Genomic DNA, 26,187 nt, shown 5'->3' with positions numbered 1-26,187 from the left:
CTGTCCATCACCAACTCACAGAGTTCACTCAAACTCATGTCCATCAAGTCGGTGATGCCATCCAGCCATCTCATCCTCTGTCGTCCCCTTCTCCTCCTGCCTCCAATCCTTCCCAGCATCAGTCTTTTCCAATGCGTCAGCTCTTCACATGAGGTGGCCAAAATATTGGAGTTTCAACTTTAGCATTATTCCTTCCAAAGAACACCCAGGACTGATCTCTTTTAGAATGGACTGGTTGGATCTCCCTGCAGTCCAAGGGGCTCTCAAGAGTGTTCTCCAATACTATAGTTCAAAAGCATCAATTCTTCGACGCTCAGCTTTCTTCACAGTCCAACTTTCACATCCATACATGACCACTGGAAAAACCATAGCCTTGACTAGATGGACCTTTGTTGGCAAAGTAATGTCTCTGCTTTTCAATATGCTATCTAGGTTGGTCATAACTTTCCTTCCAAGGAGTAAGTGTCTTTTAATTTCATGGCTGCAGTCACCATCTGCAGTGATTTTGGAGCCCCAAAATATGAAGTCTGACACTGTTTCCACTGTTTCCCCATTTATTTCCTATGAAGTGATGGGACTGGATGCCATGATCTTAGTTTTCTGAATGTTGAGCTTTAAGCCAATTTTTTCACTCTCCTCTTTCACTTTCATCAAGAGGCTTTTTAGTTCCTCTTCACTTTCTGCCATAAGGGTGGTGTCATCTGCATATCTGAAATTATTAATATTTCTCCTGGCAATCTTGATTCCAGCTTGTGCTTCTTTCAGCCCAGCATTTCTCATGATGTACTCTGCATATAAGTTAAATAAGCAGGGTGACAATATACAGCCTTGACGTACTCCTTTTCCTATTTGGTACCAAGTCTGTTGTTCCATGTCCAGTTCTAACTATTGCTTCCTGACCTGCATATAGGTTTCTCAAAAGGCAGGTTAGGTGGTCTGGTATTCCCATCTCTTTCAGAATTTTCCACAGTTTATTGTGATCCACACAGTCAAAGGCTTTGGCATAGTCAATAAAGCAGAAATAGATGTTTTTCTGGTACTCTCTTGCTTTTTTGATGATCCAGTGGTGACAGCATTCAGGGCTCCCTTTTCATCTGTGGATAAGGTCAGTTTCTGCAAAGGAAAGATTACATAGTACTGGGATTGACACAACAACCAAATCTGGATACCATTAAGAGATAAGGGGAAGGGAGGGATGCCAGGCAGGCAACCAACAATGCTGGTACTTTACTCTGAATTTATTAAGTTAAACCAAAATCTTGACTAATTGTGGAATTTGATTGCTATATAGTTCTTATTTCAGTGTTTCTGAGACCACAAATTATTTAAACAGCATTATGTTACTTAATCCTAAAGTCTCACATAAAAATATCTCAATTCAGTGGTAATGTAAGAAGCAGCATGGTAACTTTCCACATTAAAATATACATTGCATATAAAGCATAGAGTAGATGTCGTGTATGTTTAATACCATGAAATATTTACACAACTTCATAACATTTTATACAGAGTTCAAAATGTAGACTTTACACAAATTAGACACTGGCTTAAAGTATACTTTGGTCTGCTTTGGTACTAAAGTTTTTTCTAAACTCATTATATTCATACTCTCCTAGAATGAAAAGAGTATTTCAGAAAAGTAGCTAGGTAGAAACTACTCTGAATGGTACACAGAGCCTAGATTTTATCCTGTTAGTGAGAAGAGGACTATTGGAGACTTTTTTTCCCTTTCCTATTAGAATTAGAATTAGGTGAGGAGAGCAGAGTTTTAGAAAGATTCCTTATACAGTAGTATTCAAGGTGGGTTAGAGCCATCAAAATAATGGAATCAGATAATTGGACAACTGTTGATTGGCCTGGGCTTGAGATAAGGTATGAGCAAACAGGATATTAGTGATGAGAACTTAAAATGATGCTAAAGACAGAATATTATGGATAGGAGTTGGTGGCTGACTGAATTTTGTGATAGGGAACTAAGCTTAAAGTAATTTAAGTCAGCTAACTAGAAAGGGATAGAACCACTGCTGGGTTGGTAAGATCCAAGGATGGTGGTAGAATGGAGATATTACAGAAAAGGTAGTTTTGGTATTAGATTCACAACATATCAAAGCAATAATAAATGTCCAGCAATATTTAGGCATGTGCAACTGCTGTTCATCATTCATTCAGTGATATTTTATTGAATGCCAGTGTTTTATTGAAGCACTGTAGTAGACACAAGAGATGGATCAGTTAACAAGGGGAAAATATTGCTATCCTCATGACACTAGTAAGGGTATACAAAGATATTTTAGAGTTAATTAGATATCAACTGAGGAAATAATAAAGTCTGGATTTAATTAAAAATAATATAGGTAGAGGGGAGATGGGTGGGAGCATAGATGAAAGAAGACTAACAATGAGTTGATGTTGGATCTTGATGTTGGACACATGGGGATTTGCTTTACTATTTTCTCTAGTTTTGTATAAGATTGAAATTTTCTATAATTAAAATTTTTAAGCTAAAAAGTTCTGTGCATAGAGCTAATAGAGTGATACAAGCATGTGCAAAGAGTAGCCTGAGAGAGGTAGGGGAAAAATGAGGAAAGTATAGTACCTGGGAAATAAAAAAAATAAAAGATGTTTCAGGGAAAAGATGGATGATACTGTTAATTGATACAGAGATCAGAGAAGTTATAACCTAAAGAAGTTGTCATAGGGTAAATCTAGCAGATTGCTAATGTCTAGTTTTGTTCATTTCTGGTTGGATGTTCCTTAATGCCTTAAAGAAATTGGGTATGTGAGAAGCTTAAGAAAACTTTTGATGAAACCATTTGATAATGTTTATTACTTTAGAAATACCATCCAAGCTTTCTTTCCTAATATGTGAATATCTATTCTATTTTTAGGAGACTGATGAAGAAAAACTTCACAAAATAGCCAATGAACTTTTGCTTACAGAAAGAGCTTATGTCAGCCGACTTGCTCTCTTAGATCAGGTAAGATTTTCTCTTTCAGAATTATTTTTGTCATTATACATCACTTTAACTTAGTAATTAAAGTGCTTTAGAAACTGCAAGAACGGCTTGCCTGTTTCTGTCTACTTCCTCAAGGAAATCACTAACATTTTCAACTTTGTCAGTGAATTAATTAGGTACAAAGGTTTCATAATTCATAGAAAACAGATTGAAAGACTCTCGTATGGGTCACAAAATGTCTTTATCTGTATCTTTCAATCCTAAACACTACTGTTTCTTGTCCCTTTATTGTGATCCTGCAGACCGTGTTACTAAATAGGAGATTCTGATGCTGGCATGAATACGTCACTGATTCTTGTCTCACTTGCTGTTCAGCCATTGAGAGTGATTGGAATAGCCTAGAGTCATAGGGCCAGATGGAAATTTGAAATTTCACTTTTTCAGCCTTGCACGAAAAGTTAAAAACAGTGCCTGGTGTTAATAGTTGTTGAATATGTGAATAACATTTTGTACTTTTATCATGGTGGAGGCTTGTGAATCATCTCAAGTATACATTTGTGAAGAAAGTTATAAAATGCATCATTAAGAATAACTGTTCAACACAATGGCCTCTTAATCCTGTTACACTGATAAAAGATCAAGAGAATTGGTAGATTACTGATATAGACTCTTCTTATTAGAAGAGAAAGTGAGTATTATGTTTGAGTGTTACTTACAAGAAGGCTTGTTCCACTATGGCAATTGGAAAATGGAACTTTGTGGAAGCAGGTCATCCTGGGCATGCCTCCTCATCAGGAATCCTTGGACTAAGTAAGCTACGTTGTCTGTTAGCGTGAGCCTGAAGGGGCCTGATTAAGACTTGTGTTCTCCAAAGTAATGAGTTTGTGACTCAAATACTCACTTTTCAAAGAATTTCACCATAAGTCAATCAATTTATGTTGATTTGTACCTTTGAAATAATGTCCGTTCTCATGGAGATTACAGACCTGAAACTTTTAGATATTCTTGTAGTGGAAATGTGCTTTTTCCTCTTATCAGGTTGCACTTTTTTTTCTTTCTTTTTTCCAGCCATATTATCTTGTTAGTGACGTTGGCTGACCTTTTAGAATTTAGAGTCTTAATTACTAAAATATCCTATTGGAGTCTCTAAGGACATAATTTTGTATTCTTTTTGCCTCCCAAGAAAATGCAATAGAGGTGAATTTAGAAAATAAACAACCATCTGGACATTATGAAAGAACAGACTTCCTTCTGCCTACATTTAACAGAATGGCAATTAAGAGGTATAGTAGCCCTACTGGAGTAGAGCTAAGACTGCAAAACTATTTTTACTGTCTTTAAAATACCTGTTATTATATACAAGAGAAGATTTTTTTATCCTCATTCCTGAATTTTAAGTTACCATACATTATTACTTAGTAAAGCAGGAAAACATCTGAGAACCAAAATACTCTTTTGTTCATACTGCCTTTTTATTAAGTGCCTGTCGTGCTATGAGAACTAATTCACAGTGTTCTCTGTCCCCAAGGAGTGTACTGTTTAAATAGGGAAGATGAGATTTATGCCAATAAATTATAATAAAGGGCAACATGTAATACATAAAAGTCATTCAAAAAATAAAGAGGAGTGGAAAATACAATTATTGTGCATATATATCATTTTCCATATCTCTTAACTCTGCCTGTGGATAGGAAGGTTAAATCCTATTTTGAAACCATTTTTCTCAGATTTGAACTTCAACCCGTGTTCCAGGACTCGAGCCTGGCCAAAACCCTGCTTAGGACTCTAACCCACAAGGCTGGTACATGGCATTCAGCCAAAACCCACAGTAATGAAGTTCAGGTCCTTAATGCCTCATCACAGAAAGAATTCGGTGAGAGACAAAGTGATACATAAAAAGTGGATTTATTCAGAGAGAAACACACTCCACAGAGTGTGGGCCATCACAGAAGGCGAGTGCAGTGGCCCCAAAATGCGGCATAATCAGTTTTTATGGGCTGGGTAATTTCATATTTTGGGGAAGGGGTGGAAATTTCCAGGAATTGGGCCACCACCCACTTTTTGGTCTTTTGGTAGTGCCTTGGAACTGTCATGGCGCCTCTGAGCGTGTCATTTAGCTTGCTGATTGAGGATCAAAGTCTAGTTGAAGTTGGCTTGTCTGTCGTCTTGGACCCATTTGATTCTAATTGATTTATGCTTGTGTTCTTGGGTTATGTCATTCTTTCAGAAGTTGTTCCCGGCCCCTTTCCCTCCTGTTTCACCATTAGCCTCGATTGGAAATTTCTCTGGAATAGAAAAGATTAATATCCTGTAGATAGAGGCACAGCCTAGATTAGAATTAGTTTCGTAATTCTAATTCCTGGTTTTTCTCTTCAAAGCATATGCTCATTCCTCCATTTCAAAAGTGATTGATTTCTTGAATCATGAACTTTTACATTTATTCAACAAAAAGTTATTAAGAGCCCACTGTGTGCCTCAGCACAATGCTAGATGGTTAACCAATAAATTTGAAGTAAAATTTGCTTTATTCTCTTATTCAGGTATTTTATTGCAAACTATTGGAAGAAGCAAATCGAGGTTCATTTTCAGCAGAGCTGGTGAATAAAATCTTTTCTAATATTTCATCAATAAATGCCTTCCATAGTAGATTCCTATTGCCAGAGCTGGAGAAAAGAATGCAAGAATGGTAAGGGGAGTAGATAACAAGTAATATATCTAAGGCAGCATTTATGCAAAATTTTTTATGTTAAAGATCCCTGAAAGACCTTGTGGTACATTTTTTGGCTTTAGTTGAAAACATTTTATCTCTTCTTTCCAAGCTTTAGTTTGATTAGTGGAAACAAGATATTAGGGATTGTCTGGAACATCAGAATTCCATAGCATTTCTCTTTACAGTGTCATTATTAACTCTCTTTTAAAAAGTGCTTTTTTCATTCTGTCAGTTTCAGAGCAAAGTGGATCTGATAAAAGCACAGAATGTGTATAAAAAGTGATTACTTCATTTGGAGTCCTCTACATTCATTCATTCTATAAGAAATCTTAATAGCTTGCTTCTATGTTTTGTACAGGGAAACTACCCCTAGAATTGGTGACATTCTTCAGAAATTGGCACCATTCCTTAAGATGTACGGAGAATATGTGAAGGGATTCGATAACGCAATGGAATTGGTTAAAAACATGACGGAGCGTATTCCCCAGTTCAAATCAGTAGTTGAAGAAATTCAGGTAAATAGAACTCTTTTGTTCAAGGCTATAAATTAATTTTTCTGTACAAATCATAAGGTTTTCTAGATCTAAATTTTAGATTGAGACTCCTAGCCAAATTCTATTCTACTCTAAATTATGCAAAAATCATCTCTGCAAAGTTAAAATATTTATTGAGCACATGCTATATACTGAACAGTAAATTCTCCATTTATTTTTAAGGCAAGGAGAGTCTGGCTTTATCAGGGTCCACATAAATTTCCAAAAAAGTTTCCATCCAGCTCTGTGTGTCTCTTGCTTGCTTTCAGAGGTTGAAATGTTGGAATGAATATAAAGAATGCTATAAACCATGACATTTTGGAAACATAATTACAGTTGACCCTTGAACAACACAGGGGTTAGGATCGTTGATCCCCCACTGTTTGAAAATCCCAGTATAGTTTTAGGGCCAGCCCTTCATATCCATGGTTATGCATCCATGGATTCAACCAAACATGGATTATGTAGTACTGTAGTACATGTTTACTGGGGGGAAAAACAACAACAATATGTGTATAAGTGGACCTGCACAGTACAAACTCATATGCAAGGATCAACTATATTCTGTTTTGTTTCTTGGGGGTGGGGGATGTGGCTTAAAATTTCATCAAACCTGGATAATACATTTTAATAATGGAAAAAGCAAGAGAGTTCCAGAAAAACATCTATTTCTGCTTTATTGACTATGCCAAAGCCTTTGACTGTGTGGATCACAATAAACTGTGGAAAATTCTGAAAGAGATGAGAATACCAGACCACCTGACCGGCATCCTGAGAAACCTGTATGCAGGTCAGGAAACAACAGTTAAAACTGGACATGGAACAACAGACTGTTTCCAGATAGGACAAGGAGTACGTCAAGGCTGTATATTGTCACCCTGCTTATTTAACTTATATGCAGAGTACATCATGAGAAATGCTGGGCTGGAGGAAGCACAAGTTGATATTGCCGGGAGAAATATCAATAACCTCAGATATGCAGATGACAACACCCTTATGGCAGAAAGTGAAGAAGAACTAAAGAGCCTGTTGATGAAAGTGAAAGAGGAGAGTGAAAAAGTTGGCCTAAAGCTCAACATTCAGAAAACTAAGATCATGGCATCCAGTCCCATCACTTCATGCGAAGTAGATGGAGAAACAGTGGAAACAGTGGCTGACTTTATTTTGGGGGGCTCCAAAATCACTGCAGATGCTGATTGCAGCCATGAAATTAAAAGATGCTAACTCCTTGGAAGGAAAGTTATGACCAACCTAGACAGCGTATTAAAAAGCAGAGACATTACTTTGTCAACAAAGGTCCATCTAGTCAAGGCTCTGGTTTTTCCAGTAGTCATGTATGGATGTGAGAGTTGGATTATAAAGAAAGCTGAGCGCCAAAGAATTGATGCTTTTGAACTGTGGTGTTGACGAAGACTCTTGGGAGTCCCTTGGACTGCAAGGACATCCAACCAGTCCATCCTAAAGATCAGTCCTGGGTGTTCATTGGAAGGACTGATGTTGAAGTTGAAACTCCAATACTTTGGCCACCTGACGCGAAGAGCTGACTCATTTGAAAAGACCGTGATGTTGGGAAAGATTGAAGGCAGGAGGAGAAGGGGACGACAGAGGATGAGATGGTTGGATGGCATCACCGACTCAATGGACATCGGTTTGGGTGGACTCCAGGAGTTGGTAATGGACAGGGAGGCCTGCTGTGCTGTGGTTCATGGGGTTGCAAAGAGTTGGACGTGACGGAACTGAACTGAACTGAATAACATAATACTTTCTATTTGATTCTCTAGTCAAGACTGTTGATAATTTCTTTGCTTAAGTTTAAATATTGAAAAGTTTAAATGTTGATATTAATATCAATATTAAATACTGATTTCTTAGATCACCTAAGATTATTTGGGTGGTATTCTTGACTACCTTCTTTTGTTTTACATGGATGTTTTTTACCTGTGTTTAAAACCCATTAATACAGTGATATGATTACTGTTTTGTATAATTTTAAGTCTTAAAGAAGTTAGAATATTAAAAGTATATATAAATCAATGTGATATACAATACCAAGATAAGGAAAGATGGAAACCACATGATAATCTCAATAGATGCAGAAGAAGCATTTGATAAAATGCAACATCCATTCATGATACAAACTGTTACCAAAATGGATATTGAGGGAACATGAAGTGAAACTGAAAGTCGCTTGGGCGTGTCCGACTCTTTGCGACCCCATGAACTATATAGTCCATGGGATTCTCCAGGCCAGTATACTGGAGTGGGTAGCCTTTCCCTTCTCCAGGGGATCTTCTTAACCCAGGGATCGAACCCAGGTCTCTCTCATTGCAGGTGAATTCTTTACCAGCTGAGCCACAAGGGAAGCCCAGGAATACGGGAGTGGGTAGCCTGTCCCTTCTCCAGCAAACCTTCACAGCCCAGGAATCAAACCAGTGTCTCTTGTGTTCTAGGCAGATTCTTTACCAACTGAGCTATCAGGGAAGCCCTTTGAGGGAACATACCTCAACATAAAAGTTATTTATGACAAACCCCAGCCACCATAATACTTAACAGGGAAAAGCTTGAAAACTTTCCTGCTAAAATCTGGAACAAGACACTGATGCCCACTCTCAGCACTTCTCTTCAACATAATAATTGAAGTCTTAGCCACAGCAATCATAGAAGAAAAAGAAAAATTATCGAAATTGGAAGAGAAGAGGTAAAATTGTCATTGTAAGCATATATCATGATACTGTATATAGAAAACGCTAAAGACTCCACACAGAAACTACTAGGACTGATAAATTCAGCAACATAGCAGGATACAAGATTAACATGAAAAAATCTGTTCCCCTTCTTTACACTAACAAAGAAATATCAGAATCAGTTCAGTTCAGTTCAGTTGTTCAGTTGTGTCTGCCTCTTTGCAAATGCGTGGACTATAGCACGCCAGGCTTCCCTGTCCATCACCAACTCCCGGAACTTACTCAAACTCATGTCCATTGAGTCAGTGATGCCATCCAACCATCTCATCCTCTGTCATCCCCTTCTCCTCATTCCTTCAATCTTTCCCAGCATCACGGTCTTTTCCGGTGAGTCAGTTCTTCCCATCAGGTGGACAAAGTATTGGAGTTTCAGCTTCAGTATAAGTCCTACCAATGTAGAGTCAGGACTGATTTCCTTTAGGATGGACTGGTTGGATCTCCTTGCTGTCCAAGGGACTCAAGAGTCTTCTCCAACACCACTGTTCAAAATCATCAATTCTTCAGCGCTCAGCTTTCTTTATCGTCCAACTCTTACATCCATACATAACTACTGGAAAAACCATAGCTTTGACTAGACAGAATTTGTTGGCAAAGTAATGTCTCTGCTTTTTAATATGCTGTCTAGGTTGGTCATAACTTTTCTCCCAAGGAGTAAGCAGCTTTTAATTCCATGGCTGTAGTCATCATCTGCAGTGATTTTGGAGCCAAAAAAAATAAAGTCTGTCACTGTTTAACCATCTATTTGCCTTGAAGCGATGGGACCAGATGCCATGATCTTAGTTTTATGAATGTTGAGTTTTAAGCCAACTTTTCACTGTCCTGTTTCACTTTCATCAAGAGGCTCTTTAGTTCTTCACTTTGGGCCATAAGGGTGGTGTCATCTGCATATCTGAGGTAACTGATATTTCTCCTGGCATCTTGATTCTAGATTGTGCTTCTTCCAGCCCAGCATTTCTCATGATATTCGCTGCATATAAGATAAATAAGCTGGATGACAATACAGCCTTGATGTACTCCTTTCCGAACTTGGAACCAATCTGTTGTTCCATGTCCAGTTCTAACTTTTGCTTCCTGACCTGCATACAAATTTCTCAAGATGCATGTTGATGTATGGCAAAACCAATACAATATTGTAAAGTAAAAAAAAAAAAATTTTTTTTTTAAATAAATAAAAGAGGGAAAAAAAAAACCCCAAATTTCTCAAGAGGCAGGTCAGGTGGTCTGGTATTTCATCTCTGTCAGAATTTTCCACAGTTTATTGTAATCCACACAGTCAAAGGCTTTGACGTAGGCAATAAAGCAGAAATAGATGTTTTTTTGGAACTCACTTGATTTTTGGATGATCCATTGGTTGTTGGCAATTTGATCTGTGATTCCTCTGCCTTTTCTAAATCCAGCTTGAACATCTGGAAATTCATGGTTCACGTACTATTGAAGCCTGGCTTGGAGAATTTTGAGCATTGCTTTACTAGCGTGTGAGATGAGTGCAATTGTGTGGTAGATTGAACATTCTTTGGTATTTCCTTTCTTTGGGATTGGAATGAAAACTGACTTTTTCCAGTCCTGTGGCCACTGCTGAGTTTTCCAAATTTATGGCATATTGAGGGCAACACTTTCACAGCATCATCTTTTAGGATTTGAAATAGCTCAACTGGAATTCCATCACCTCCACTAGCTTTGTTCGTAGTGATGCTTCCTAAGGCCCACTTCACTTAGCATTCCAGGGTGCCTGGCTCTAGGTGAATGAAAATATCATCATGATTATCGGGGTCATGAAGATCTTTTTTGTACAGTTCTTCTGTGTGTTCTTGCCACCTGTTCTTAATATTTTCTGCTTGTCTTAGGTCCATAACATTTTTGTCCTTTATTGTGTCCATCTTTGTATGAAATTTTCCTTTGGTATCTCTATTTTTCTTGAAGAGATCGCTAATCTTTCCCATTCTATTGTTTTCCTCTTTTTCTTTGCACTGATCACTGAGGAAGCGTTTCTTATCTCTCCTTGCTATTCTTTGGAATTCTGCATTGAAATGGGCATATCTTTCCTTTTCTCCTTTGCCTTTTGCGTCTTTTCTTTTTTCAGCTATCTGTAAGGCCTCCTCAGACAACCATTTTGCTTTCTTGCGTTTCTTTTTCTTGGGGATGGTCTTGATTCCTGTCTCCTGTACAATGTCACGAAGCTCCTTCCATAGTTCTCCAGGCACTGTCTATCAGATCTAATCCCTTAAATCTATTTCTCACTTCTACTGTCTAATCGTAAGGGATTTGATTTAGGTTATACCTGAATGATCTAGTGGTTTTCTCTACTTTCTTCAATTTCAGTCTGAATTTGGCAATAAGGAGTTCATGATCTGAGCCCCAGTCAGCTCCCAGTCTTGTTTTTGCTGATTGTATAGAGCTTCTCCATCTTTGGCTGCAAGGAATATAATCAGTCTGATTTTGGTGTTGGCCATCTGGTGATGTCCATGTGTAGAATCGTCTCTTGTGTTGTTGGAAGAGGGTGTTTCCTATGACGAGTGCATTCTGTTGACAGAACTCTATGAGCCTTTGCCCTGATTCATTCTGTACTCCAAGGCCAAATTTTCCTGTTACTTCAGATATCTCCTGATTCCCCATTTTTGCATTCCAGTCCCCTTTAATGAAAAGGACATCTTTTTTTGGTGTTACTTCTAGAAGGTCTTGTAGGTCTTCATAGAACTGTTGAACTTCAGCTTCTTTGGCATTAGTGGTTGGGGCATAGACTTGGATTACTGTGATATTGAATGATTTGCCTTGGAAACGAACAGAGATCATTCTGTCATTTTTGAAATTGCGTCCAAGTACTACATTTCAGACTCTTTTGTTGATTATGAGGGCTACTCCAGTTCTTCTAAGGGATTCTTGCCCACAGTAGTAGATATAATGGTCATCTGAGTTAAATTCACCCATTCCAGTCCATTTTAGTTTGCTGATTCCTAAAATGTCGATGTTCACGCTTGCCATCTTGCTGATTCCTAAAATGTCAGCGTTCATTCTTGCCATCTCCTGTTTGACCACTTCCAATTTACCTTGATTCATGGACCTAACATTCCAGGTTCCTATGCAATATTGCTTTTTACAGCATTGCCCTTTGCTTCTTTCACCAGTCACATCCACAGCTGGTGTTGTTTTTGCTTTGGCTCCATCCCTTCATTCTTTCTGGAGTTATTTCTTCTACTGATCTCCAGTAGCATATTGGGCACCTACCAACCTGGGGATTTCATCTTTTAATGTCCTATCTTTTTGCCTTTTCATACTGTTCACTGACAGTATTGCTGGGTGTGTGCTTTGTTCATCACTCTAAATCAAATGAGCCCTCTTGAGTTTCAGCAGAGAAACTGCCAGTCCTCACAGCCTGTCATACCCTGGGAAAATCTTCCCATTGACTGAGCTGATGGAAGAATAGGTGCAGCCTCAGGCCAGAAGCCTCAGGTCAGAGCTTCCCTGGTGGCTCAGACAGAAGAGTCTGCCTGCAGTGTGGGAGACCCTGGTTTGATTCCTGGGTTGGTAAGATGTTCTGGAGAAAGAAATGGCAACCCAGTCCAGTATTCTTGCCTGAAAAAAATCCCATGGATGAAAGAGCCTGGAGGTCTACAGTCCATGAGGTTGCAAACAATTGGACACGACTGAGCGACTAACACACAGGCCAGAAGACTACAGATTCTTACTGTTCTTACCCAAAGTTCAGCAGTTTAAAAAACAAAAACAAAATTAAATTTTCAGGTTGTTACGTGCTTTTGTTCAATTTCCAAAGTACTGAAATGATTGTTGTTGTTGTTAAGTTTTATCCAGCTTTAAAGTTGCTTTTTAAAGGGGTGATTTTGCCAGCATCATTATTACTCAGTGGTAGCCAAAAGTCCTGCCCTTGCCCTTCACTCCTTTTCTTAAATGTCTCTTTTCTCATGATTAAGCAGTCATCTATCTCTCTGAACCCTGGTTCTTTCTTTGATTCTTTCATTAACTCATTTTACTAATATTGAAATGTGGGCAGAATATAAGGTTTTTTGCCCTGCATAATCTTTCTCTCCACTCTCTCAGTGATGTCGTAGCTTCTCAAGCCTTTAACCATAATGTCATACAGATGCTTATATGGTCAGTTCAGTTCAGTTACTCAGTCGTGTCTGACCCTTTGCAACCCCATGGACTGCAGCGTGCCAGGCTTCCCTCTCCATTACCAACTCCCAGAGCTTGCTCAAACTCATGTCCACCAAGTTGGTGATGACATCCAACCATCTCATCCTCTGTCATCCCTTTTTCTTCCTGCCTTCAATCTTCTCCAGCATCAGGGTCTTTTCCAGTGAGTCAGTTCTTCCCATCAGATGGCCAAAGTATTGGAGTTTCAGCTTCAGCATCAGTCCTTCCAATGAATATTCCGGGTTGATTTCCTTTAGGATTGACTGGTTGGATCTCCTTGCAGTCCAAGGGACTCTGAAGACTCTTCTACAACACCACGGGTCAAAAGCATCAATTCTTTGGTGCTCAGCTTTCCTTATGGTCCAACTCTCACATCCATACATGACTACTGGAAAAACCATAGCTTTGAGTAGATGGATGGACCTTTGTTGGCAAAGTAATGTCTCAGCTTTTTAATACGCTAGTTTGGTCATAGCTTTTCTTCTAAGGAGCAAACGTCTTAATTTCATGATTGCAGTCATGAAAATCTGCAGTCACCATCTGCAGAGATTTTGGAGCCCAAAGAAGATAAAGTGTGTCACTGTTTCCGCTGTTTCCCCATCTACTTGCCATGAAGTGATGGGACCAGATGCCATGATGAATTTTGAATTTTAAGCCATCCTTTTCACTGTCTTCTTTCACTTTAATCGAGAGTCTCTTTAGTTCCTCCTTGCTTTCTGCCATATGGGTGGTGTCATCTGCATATCTGAGGTGATTGATGTTTCTCCAGGAAATCTTGATTCCAATTTGTGCTTCAACCAGCCTGACATTTTGCATAATGTACTCTGCATATAAGTCACTATCTGCTTATAGGGTCATTATTTCTAATTTAGTCCTTTATGCCTATACTCTAGTTATGAAATTCTGAGTGCTGGCTTCACAATTCTGTATGAGCATCTTGTCATCAATACACACTCAACATGTTCAAGTCCTGTCTTTAGCTTTCAAACATTTTTTCCACATAACATTTATGCTTTGTGACATTTGTGATTACGTGATTGGATTTATTACACAGCACCAATATTCTTTTATTCACCAGAATTTGATCACATGGCTTTATCTTTGATTTATCATTTTTCCTCATTTCTCTGTATGTGTTCTTTAAACAGTATATTCAAGGGACTTAACATGGAGCTTGTTGCATATAAATGCTCAATATGGTGATGGTGATAATGATTATTATTATTGTTTCATCAAGTATTAAAACTCTGAATTAGCAATATCTGTCTTCTCCATTTTATAAGGAAAGGATGGAGTTGTGAAAGGAGTGGTAGTTTGAGAATCAGCTAAGCTAGTTAAGATTCTAGTCTGCTACTTATAGTCACTTGACCTTAGAAAGCTCCCCTAACTTTTCTGGACCAGTTTCTTCATGTAAAATTTGGGGATCAGTAATATTTTCCTGGAGATACATGTGTGTATGCGTATGTGTGTGTGTGTCCCCTAGGCTTGCTGGAGAAAGTCAAATGGGATAACTAAACTTATAATATTTGTATCTTACAGGTTATTAAGGAGAGCCATTCACCTTCAGCTTCCATGCTAATTTCAGGCTGTTTTTACTTTTTTCCTGGTCTACAGTAATTTTCAAACTAGTTTCCCTACATGTTCCCAAGGCCACATTGCAATAGATTAATCTTAATAGATGTCATATCTAATGATATCACTCCCCTGCCTGAAAACCTGCATTAGATAAAATAAATCTAAACCCAGCTTGACATTATTACACCAGATTACATTTTAGTTTCTTGTTTGCTTTGAATGCAAATATCATGTCTTATCTTAATATTGACACATTTTTTACCTTGAAGTGCTCTGGTCATGATCATCAGTAAATATATTAAGGGGTTTCCACTGTGTTTAATATGAAGAGGAACACATCTTATTTTCAAGTAATCTTTTTTCTCCCCTTCCACATTAATCGCTTACTGAAAGCATGTTCTATAGACTCAATTTTGCCAGAGCAAAGGAGATCTATTCAGAGTTTGGTTCCTAATGGAAGAGAATGCCATAACCTAATGAAAAATTAAAATTTTATTATCTTGTCACCCTTCTACATGTGGAGTCTTTTTGGTTCAAAGGAAATGACATTTATAGTAGTCTTATTATGGGATAGTTTCTGCTGAATCCATAGTCATTTAATATAGGGTTACTTAGTGAACCTCTTTAAATAGATGCTTCTTTTGAAAATCTCTGGAGTTATGATTTGATAGTGTGACCTGAAAAACCCTTATAATGACCAATGAAAGTAGATGCCATCAATCTGGAATTTTCCTGCTTAAAATTCTGCTTTATTTATTTATTTTCTGAGTAGATTGGACCACCAATCTGCTCAGACTTTAATGGAAAAAATTGGGAATGTTCTTAAATACATATCCAAGCTGTGTTCTCAAAATTGTGGTTTCATAGTTTGTAGTGGGGTTTAGGATTTCCATTTTTAGTAGCATCCCAAGAATGTATCTGATGCAGGTGATACACAGGCCACATTTTAGTGAAAGTTCTATATTACCTTGAGTTTTTAGACTGTCTAACCTAATTTTTAAATCTTTCTTTAAAAACCTTTCTCATTACAGAAACAGAAGGTCTGTGGGAGCTTGACTTTGCAGCATCACATGCTAGAACCTGTTCAGCGCATTCCCCGGTATGAGATGCTCCTTAAGGACTACCTAAGGAAATTGCCCCCGGATTCTCTGGACTGGAATGATGCTAAAAGTAAATCCCCCCTTCCATTATGGGATAATTTAGTGGCCAAGTAGCCTTGTGATTTCAAAGTGAAGTAGAAGCCACTTTAGTAAAATATTGGTGTCAGAAAATAACCTCACTGTAAATTGTTATCAACACCTCAATTAGGCAAGCACTTTTGAGCCCAAATCATAGGCTTAGAGCAATGCAAATCACATTTCTCATGCTGGTTTCACATTAGTGATTAACTCTGAAATATAAAACTGTAGTCTTAGAGACATCTGGAATAGCAATACACAATTACCTTCTCACAGAAAGAATTCAACCATTCAGAATTACTAGTGCTGCTGGTTAATTAAGGGGGTAGATATATACCAAGAAAACTAAGATGACATTTACTATTTAAAAATAGCCTAAGCAAAGTGATTTCTCTCTACCTTTTACTAAGATAGAAGAGAAAATAATGCTGTTTAGTGTCAGCATTTTCCCTGAGAAACCTTTATTCCTGTTCTACTCATTATCTTTTTTTTTGCCATTAGATCGTAATGAAAGACTTTTTAGGACCTAAGCATTTCAATAAGATATTTGTTTTCTTGTGTACTTTTGAAAAAATCAATTAACTGTGTAGAATGAAAATTTAACTTGGATTGGTAATCAACATATACTACAACTGCTACTAAAACCAGCAGAACTAGTGGTAAGATTGGAAGTTGGCTTACTGTTTCTACTTCTCAGACTAGTCTCTTGGGTAGTAGCCCCAGCCCATCTTAACTTGTCTCCCTCTACCTTGGATCCTATATGGAATATACTGAGTTGCCCAAATCAGGATAATTCTCTAAAATTTAAATAAAAATTCCTTTTCTTCTATTTTCAAAGACTTGGACTTCTGCTAAGGTACCTATGTCAAAAGTGAGAAAGTCGGAATTATCTGATGGTCCAGTAGTTAAGAATTCACCTGCCAGTGCAAGGGATACAGTTTTGATCTCTTGCCTGGGAAGATTCCCCATGCTGCAGAGCAACTAAGCCTATGTACCACAACTGTGGAACCTGTGAGCCACAACTACTTAAAGCCCATGCACCAGAGAGCTTATGTTCCACAAACAAGAGAAGCCACAGAAGTGAGAAACCCATACATCACAACAAAGAGTAGCCCCTGATTGCTGCAACTAGAGAAAGCCTGCACACAAAAACAAAGACCCAGGGCAGCCAAAAAATAATTAAATAAATAAAAATTTAAAAATAGAAAAAAAAAAAGATGGTGCAGTGAGAGGGGTAGGGGCTGGTGGTCCCCACACCGCTTCCCCCTTCTCCAAAATGAGAAAGTCAGCAACATAATAGGGTAATTTTTTGCTCTTTGATTTCCCATTACTACTTATACTAACATTCTAAGGAAACACAAAAATACTTTTAGAAACCTAAAAGCAGAAGGAAAAGCAGCAAAAGTGCATTTTGTTCAGCAGTAGAACAAAGAAGACAGAAAAGTCGGTTCAGAATGATGAGGTTGTTGTGATACCAGAATTAACCCAACCAGTATTCATAAGATAGAAAAGAAAGGAGAGCAGGACATGATGGAGGATTGAGAACATTCCCTCAGGTTAACCCAGCAGGAAGCCTCAGCTTCCACCTTCGACCTCTCTTCACCAGTAGTCCTGAAGCTCCTACCTTGCCCATATCAAAGCTCCTGCCTTCCCCATTCCCATCTCTCACTACCACCTGCCCTAGCAACAAAACCTTCCATCGACATTGGCATCAGAAAATTCTCTTTCACCTAGATTAGAACTGTGAGTGTGTTTTCCCAGAGAAAACTGATTATGTTTGTTGGTTAATTTACTTGTACTGCTACTGCTGCTAAGTAACTTCAGTTGTGTCCGACTCTGTGCAACCGCATAGACGGCAGCCCACCAGGCTCTGCCGTCCCTGGGATTCTCCAGGCAAGAACACTGGAGTGGGTTGCCATTTCCTTCTCCTACTGCTGAAATGTTGTAGAACTTTTGAGTCAGAAGACTTAGGTTCAAATGTAGCCCTTTAGTATCATAATCTATGACCCTACCCAAGGAACATCACTCTTTACTTCTTTCATCTGCCAAATGAAGCTAATGTATTTGCCATTCAGGGTTGCATAAAAATGAATTGACATAATATATATGAACACCCCTGACAAAGTGCCTTATAACAAGCTATTGTCATGATGTTTGCTATTTTGAAGATTCCTGAATTAAATGTACCTGTGAGCCTAGTCACTATATATGACTTTTTATGAGTAAATACTTCCCAAATTCCAAATTATCTGCTTACAAATGAACTTTGGAAGTATCCAACTTGTAAATGGAAATTGCCCCTGCTTTTATTGTGTGTCTTTGGTCTCAGATTCCTTATTATGCTATATATTATTCAGCTATCTAGTAATATAGAAAGGACAAAATATATTTACTTTTCTTTTCTCCTGTTTAGAATCACTTGAAATTATATCTACAGCAGCAAGCCATTCTAATAGTGCAATAAGAAAAATGGTAAGTAGTTTTCAGAGGAAATGGAAATCTTTTAGTTAGATAATTGTTAATAATATAGTCTAATATTATCTACAGTTTTGGCCCAAAATGAATTGACACAAGTGAACAAAAAATATTGTTTATAAAATGTTTAGAACTATCTGTGATTATACTCTTCCCTCTTCTCCCAGGTTTTAATTTGCTCTTAACTGATCTTTATACTTAAGTTTATGCTTAGTTCCCAATCCTTTGTGAATTGTGTGTATTTTAGCTATGGTCATTAATTAAAGGCATTAAGGTGAAACCTCCTTATATTTGAATTTGCTGTGTTTTGTTCTAATTTCCTAGGAAAACCTAAAGAAACTCTTAGAGATTTATGAAATGTTGGGAGAAGAAGAAGACATTGTAAATCCTTCAAATGAATTAATAAAAGATGGACAGATCCTCAAACTAGCTGCTCGGAACACATCAGCACAGGAACGCTACCTTTTCTTAGTGAGTTCTGTAGTATGAGGAAGTCACATAAGAATACCTCATAACACTGTTATATGTATCTTGGAAAAGTAGGGTGCTTGCTTGCTCACCCAAGCAATTATTTCTAATCTGATCTAGTCAATACTGTCTGGATTCCACATCAGGGAATGTCTGTAGTAACTGAAACTTGTTCTTTGAAGGACACAAATCTGTTTTTGAAGTATTCTTCTGTAATTTTTCTGTATACTTATCATGTGTAATTTATTTCAGTAACACATAGTGAAGATAAATTTAACCTTTCCTTGAAGATCATAGGCATCAGTGTGTACGTGGGGATCACTATTTTAATTATTTTGGTTTAAAGAAATATATAGACAAAGTTATAAAACTTGTGCTTCAAATGTCTGTGTAAAAGTACATGAATTTGCTACATAGTTCTTTTTCACTGTAGTCACTCCCTGTCCCTCTCTTAACTTCCTGGAAATGACAGTTAGTCTAGAACTTCCTGGAGAAGGAATGGCAAACCACTTCAGTAATCCTGCCTTGAGAACCCCATGAACAGTATGAAAAGGCAAAAAGATATGACACTGAAAGATGAACTCCTCAGGTCAGTAAGTGCCCAACATGCTACTGGAGAAGAGTGGATAAATAACTCCAGAAAGAATGAAGAGATGGAGCCAAAGCAAAAACAACACCCAGCTGTGGATGTGACTGGTGATGGAAGTAAAGTGTGATGTTGTAAAGCTCAATATTGCATAGGATCCTGGAATGTTAGGTCCATGAATCAAGGTAAATTGGAAGTGGTCAAGCAGGACACGGCAGGACATTTTAGGAATCAGAGAACTAAAATGTACCAGAATATGTGAATTTAGTTCAGAAGACCATTATATCTGTTACAGGGAGCACCAGTCCCTTAGAAGAAATGTAGAAATGTAGAAGAAAGTAGTCCTCATAGTCAGCCAAAGAGTCCGAAATGCAGTACTTGGATACAATCTCAAAAATGGCAGAATGATTTTTGTTCATTTCCAAGGCAAACCATTCAGTATCACAGTAATCCAAGTCTATGTCTCAACCACTAATGCCGAAGAATTTGAAGTTGAATGGTTCTATGAAGACCTACAAGACCTTCTAGAACTAGTACCAAAAAAGATGTCCTTTTCATCATAGGGGACTGGAATGCAAAAGCAGGTAGTTAAGAGATACCCGGAATAACAGGCAAGTTTGGCCTTGGAGTACAAAATGAAGTAGGGCAAAGGCTAACAGTTTTGTCAAGAGAACACACTGGTCATACAAAACACCCTCTTCCAACAACACAAGAGAAGACTCATGGACATCACTAGATGGCGAACACCGAAATCAGATTGATTATATTCTTTGTAGCCGAAGATGGAGAAGCTCTATACAGTCAGCAAATACGAGACCAGGAGTTGACTGTGGCTCAGATCATGAAATCCTTATTGCAGAATTCAGACTTAAACTGAAGAAAGTAGGGAAAGCCACTAGACCATTTAGGTACGAACTAAATCAAATCCCTTATGATTATACAGTGGAAGTGAGAAATAGATTCAAGGAATTAGATGTGATAGAGTGCCTGAAGAATGATGGACAGAGGTTCATAACACTGTATAGGAGGCAGTGATTAAAACCATCACCAAGAAGAAGAAATGCAAAAAAGCAGAATGTTTGTCTGAGAAGGCCTTACAAATAGCTGAGAAAAGAAAAGAAGCTAAAGGCAAAGGAGAAAATGAAAGATATACCCATTTGAATGCAGAATTTCAAGGACTAGCAAGGAGAGATTAAAAAAAGCCTTCCTAAGTGATCAATGCAAAGAAAGAAAGGAAAACAGTAGAATGGGAAAGACTAGAGGTCTCTTCAAGAATATTAGAAATAACGGGAACATTTCATGCAAAGTGAAAGTGAAAATCACTCTGTTGTGTCCGACTCTTTGCAGCCCCACGGACTATACAGTCTATGGAATTCTCCAGGCCAGAATACTGGAGTGGGTAGCCTATCCCTTCTCCAGCAGATCTTCCCCACCCAGGAATCGAACTGGAGTCACCTGCATTGCAGGTGGATTCTTTACCAATTGAGCTATTAGGAAAGCATCTTCATGCAGAGATGGGCACAATAAAAGACAAATGGTATGGACCTAACAGAAACAGAAGATATTTGGAAGAGGTGGTAACAATACACAGAAGAATTATAGAAAAAAGTTCTTAGTGACCCAGATAACCATGATTGTGTGATCACTCACCTAGAGCCAGACATCTTGGAGTGTGAAGTGTGGAGTGTGGAGAGTGTGAGGTCAAGTGGGCCTTAGAAAGCATCACTATGAACAAAGCTAGTGGAGGTGATAGTCTTGGGCTGGATGAAGCACAAGCTGGAATTCACATTGCTAGGAGAAATATCAGTCATCTCAGATATGCAGATGACACCACGCTTATGGCAGAAAGCAAAGAGGAATTAAAGAATCTCTTGATGAAAGTGAGAGAGTGAAAAAGCTGGCTTAAAACTCAACATTCAAAAAACGAAGATCATGGCATCCGGTCCCATCACTTCATGGCAAAAAAGTGAGGAAACAGTGGAAACAGTGACAGACTGTTTTCTTGGGCTCCAAAATCTCTGCAGATGGTGATTGCAGCTATGAAATTAAAAGATGCTTGCCCCTTGGAAGAAAAGCTGTGACCAACCTACACAGCATATTAAAAAACTGAGACGTTACTTTGCCAACAAAGGTCCATCTAGTCAAAGCTATGGTTTTTCCAGTGGTCATGTATGGATGTGAGAGTTGGACCATAAGAAAGCTGAGCGCCGAAGAATTGGTGCTTTTGAACTGTGGTGTTGGAGAAGACTCCTGAGAGTCCCTTGGACTGCAAGGAGATCAAACCAGTCACTTCTACAGGAAATTATTCCTAAATATCATTGGAAGGACTGTGCTAAAGCTGAAGCTCCAATACTTTGGCCACCTGATGGAAAGAACTGACTCATTGGAAATACCCTGATGCTGGGAAAGATTGAAGGCAAGAGGAGAAGGAGACAACAGAGGATGAGATAGTTGGATGGCATCACCGACTCGCTGGACATGGGTTTGGGTGGACTCTGGATGTTGGTGATGGACAGGGAGGCCTCTGATGCTGCAGTTCACGGGGTCGCAAAGAGTCGGACATGACTGAGCGAATGAACTGAACTGAGCTAGGACTTACTGAAAATAAGAGCTCTTCTTGGGGCATCCAGGCCTTTATATTTTAGTGTCTATTAATTCCAGTTCTTTTCTATATCTAATGATACAATAATAAGCATAACAGCTAACAATGTTTAATAATAAGCTAACCTTGAATCATTGAATAATAGCTCAGTAAATTTTAGCTATTTCTATGATTGTTATCATAGGCAAAGAAACAGAGTTACATTGATAAAGAGGCTTCCCTGTGACTGTCACATGACACATTCTCAGGATGTTAGTCACGTCTGACTTTTCTGCTGCGTGGCAGTCATATCACCAGCCTTAGGATGAGTTGTTGGGGACTAGAGGATTCTGTTGTCTGATTGCAGCTTCCCTTGAAAGACAAATTTATAGGAACTAACTGTCATCAGAGGGTGTTCATGATATCTCTCATTTTTTAAAAAGAACATTTGGTCACCAGGTGATAGAACATTTCTAGTTCAAGTTTATAAAACTCAAGAAAATTGAAAACGTGTCCACACAAAATTTGTACATGAATGTTCTTAGCAAAATTATTTATTATATCCCCAAAGTGGAAACAACCTAAATGTTTATCAATTGATGAATAGATAAACAATTTGGTATACCTATTCACTGGAATATTATATGGCAGTAAAATGGAATAAAATACTAATATATGCTACGTGGATAAACTTTGAAACATCGTTTAAGTGAAAGAAGCCACTCAAAAAGGCCACACTGTATGATATGATTTCATTTATATGAAATGTCTAGAATATTACTTACTACTTATAGAAAGTAAGTAGTGGTAGCCTTGGGCTGGTGGGGAGAGGAAATAGGCATAGGATTTCTGTTTAGAGTCATAAAGTGTTATGAAATTAGTAGTGATGGTTGCATAACTTACAACTATATAAAACCATGAATTATACTTTTTAAAAGGGTTTTTTGAATTATATCTCATAACATAATTTTTATAGTTTCCAAATTACCTATAAAAAACATCTTTGTTTGGGATCAAAAGAAGAACTTCACCTTTCAGAGGTTTTATAGAGACCTAAATGTAAATCAGGGACTTGTAATATTTTATTAGGGTTCAGAGAGCTATTTACTTAGAAATATAGTTTTTGTTACTCAGATATGGTGAAGTCAACACATCAGGAGATGATTGCCATTGAAAAGATAGTTATAGTCACAGATCCTAAAAGGCAGGGGGATGCCACACCAAGGGCTTCATGAAAAAGCACCAGGGTTGGTCAGAAGGCAGAGGGAGCAAGCAGAACATGTGGGCAAGAACTTTTAGTTTGGTTTCTGCAAGAAGGAGTAGGCAAGGCAGGGAAAACATGCTTAGAATTTACTGGTTTAAATCACTTCATTAGGCTGTGGGGCACAGGGACCATTGCCTGGTACCTAGCCTTAGGGTTCTTGGAGAAGGGGAATACTGGCCCAAAGTATAAGAACTCAGTAGAGAAGGTGGTTGGGTGTGGGCTCTGGGTCTGTTAATTTAAAGTTATGCTTGCACATGAGTCACTCACTGTCTCAGAGTTGAGTAGTCCTGAGAGGGGGCATCACTTCATGGCAAATAGATGGGGAAACAGTGGAAACAGTGGCTGACTTTATTTTTTTCGGGCTCCAAAATCACTGCAGATGGTGATTGCAGCCATGAAATTAAGACACTTACTCCTTGGAAGGAAAGTTATGACCAACCTAGACAGCATATTAAAAAGCAGAGACATTACTTTGTCAATAAAGGTCCATCTAGTCAAGGCTATGGTTTTTCCAGTAGTCATGTACGGATGTGAGAGTTGGATTATAAAGAAAGCTGAGCGCAAAAGAATTGATGCCTTTGAACTGTGGTGTTGGAGAAGACTCTTGAGAGTCCCTTGGACTGCAAGGAGATCCAACCAGTCCATCCTAAAGGCTATCAGTACTGGGTATTTACTGGAAGGAGTGATGTTGAAGCTGCAACTCCAATATTTTGGCCACCTGATGCGAAGAGCTGACTCATCTGAAAAGACCCTGATGCTGGGAAAGATTGAGGGCAGGAAGAGAAGGGGACGACAGAGGATGAGATGGTTGGATGGCGTCACCAACTCAATGGACATGGGTTTGGGTAGATTCTGGGAGTTGGTGATGGACAGGGAGGCCTGGTGTGCTGCGATTCATGGGGTCGCAAAGAGTCAGACACGACTGAACGACTGAACTGACTGAGAGCAGGCCCCTGTCAGCAGGGCCCTGAAATGTCAGAGCATCAGAAATCCACATTAAAAAGACACGCTTAATATCTTTTCTGGGCAAAATGCCTGGTAGTCAGTGTCTTCCGTTTGTCTTTACTCTACCTTTAGGTTCTTAGGTAAATTTCCTTCCCCCTCTTCAACATTAGTGTTACAGTTTCTGTAGTTAAACTTTACGCTCTGTGTCTACCAGTGGTCTTGGTTTAATTTTCACATTTGAGAATTATTGTGGAAATAGTTTTGTATTGAATACCTTAATACAGAGCCAGTATAAGAAGCTGTTTGGAGAACAGATGGCAAAGAGCCTTAAGGGATTGCAGTAGTGACTTTGAGGAAAGTACCTGAAAGTACCTATCTTGTTCCAGTTATTATAAGTTATCAAACATACCATTCTCCTTCCGGGAGAATGAAGTCCTACAGTAGAAATTCTAGGAAAGCCTTATCCATCTTTTTGAAGACCATCTTAGAAGCATTTCCTGTGATGGTCATTCTTTCAGTCCTCCCCCTCTAGTACTGCACTTGTCATAGAATCTCTCTTCTCTGCAGCTCACATTTATTCCCATGGAGTACCTTACTTTTATATGCAGAAACTTCAGAAGTACCTTTTTATTTTCCTTTCTCTCTAGAAGTAAAATGAGGGCTAGTTTTCTATTTCTTACTCTGAAGATATTACATTTGTAAATCTGAAAAGCCAAATTTATATTTAAAATTTGATTTCAGTTTTCAAATGATCATCATGTGTTTGCATTGTTTTCTTGCCTCCACATTATGCTTTTCATGTTAATGTAGGGCACTCTGTTGAGTAAGTAAATAATCACATCTGACATCTGAAAGTTTAGAAAAACCATTAAATTCTCCCATAGAATAAGAGATTTTATTCTTGGCTCTTTGGAGTTCTAGTCCTTATTTCCTTGTAGCTTTTAACCAAGTTATTATATATATATACACATACACACCCACACACACACACACACACATACATATACGTATATATGTACATATATATTTTTTTTCTCTTGACTAATTTAAAACTTTAATATAGACCAGGCACTGGAAATTTTCTCCAATATTATATTTTTACCTTCTAAAGCAAACTTTAATGAACTGTCATGAGTGGGACATAAAATTGAATTGTTTCAGTCAGATAATATACTTTAAGGGAATTGAAAGAATCAAGGAACACTGGAGATCAAGTAGGTGAAACCCCCCTACTCTTTTAATAAAGTTGAGATTTCTTCTAGGTTTTGGCACAGTCTAGCTCTTCTAGAGCTTGCCAGCCAGAGAATGCTTTATCAGTAACTACTTCCGAGCTATGGGCATGGAATAAAAAGAATCTCTTTTACTGAAAGGGAAAGTCAGTCTACTTGGTCCTACAGTTGTTATAACTTCCTCTTTTAGTCCTAGCAAAAATTCAGAGAAGGTGATGTTGGCTTTTGCCATAGGAGCAAGATTCACAGAGGAAACAGGACTATCTATTTAATTCCTCTATGTATATGACATGGACTTCTTTGTAAGCATTATCACCTGCACCTCTGAGTAGAAGAAGAAGGGTATTTATTAGGTATATTGTAACCTGAGTTTATATAACGTTAATATATAATATTGACAATTTAGAATGTGAAGTCCCACTTAGGAAGAATAGGGGAAATGTAATCCTGAAAGCATGAAAGGGAAAGAGAAGCACATCATTATAAGACAGTCTGTCATCTTTTGTGAGCATAACTACCAAAAGCAAATGCTTAGAACTTCCATATTCATGGGCTTGTGTTTCTATAAGATGATAAGACTTTGTCGAACTTTATCCATCACATTTGAGTATGTGTATCTGATAACTCAGAAATTTCATTCCTTAACATTACATTTGTCACTCAGTTTGCAGAAAAATTTGATTGCTGTTGCTGTCTTGAAAGTGTGAGTTCTCTCCATTTTGGTGGCTGCTTTGTAGCCCTGCCACACTGTTCAGATGTAGCAAAACCCCCTCCTGAGAAGGCCTTGATAGAA

At 38.2% G+C, this 26,187-nt stretch overlaps 1 protein-coding gene across 8 annotated transcripts in view; it reads left to right on the top strand.

Moving 5' to 3' along the window:
• FGD4 (FYVE, RhoGEF and PH domain containing 4) overlaps positions 1-26,187 on the top strand; it is a 234,487-nt gene that overhangs the window by 186,290 nt on the left and 22,010 nt on the right. For all 8 annotated transcript variants that reach the window (XM_086401413.1, XM_086401420.1, XM_086401418.1 and 5 more), the window contains exons 5-10: positions 2,889-2,978; positions 5,498-5,643; positions 6,026-6,182; positions 15,700-15,838; positions 18,260-18,318; positions 18,646-18,792. In XM_086401413.1, coding sequence (XP_086257539.1) covers positions 2,889-2,978; positions 5,498-5,643; positions 6,026-6,182; positions 15,700-15,838; positions 18,260-18,318; positions 18,646-18,792 — 738 coding nt within the window. The remainder of the gene's footprint in view (positions 1-2,888; positions 2,979-5,497; positions 5,644-6,025; positions 6,183-15,699; positions 15,839-18,259; positions 18,319-18,645; positions 18,793-26,187) is intronic.

The sequence above is a fragment of the Bos grunniens genome, chromosome 5 (genome assembly GCF_055505025.1).
Source record: "Bos grunniens cultivar Pamir isolate PY7600 chromosome 5, Bosgru_T2T1.0, whole genome shotgun sequence".
NCBI lineage: Eukaryota > Metazoa > Chordata > Mammalia > Artiodactyla > Bovidae > Bos > Bos grunniens.
The sequence above is the reverse complement of the archived record's forward strand: the minus strand, read 5'-3'. Positions and strand labels throughout refer to the sequence as shown.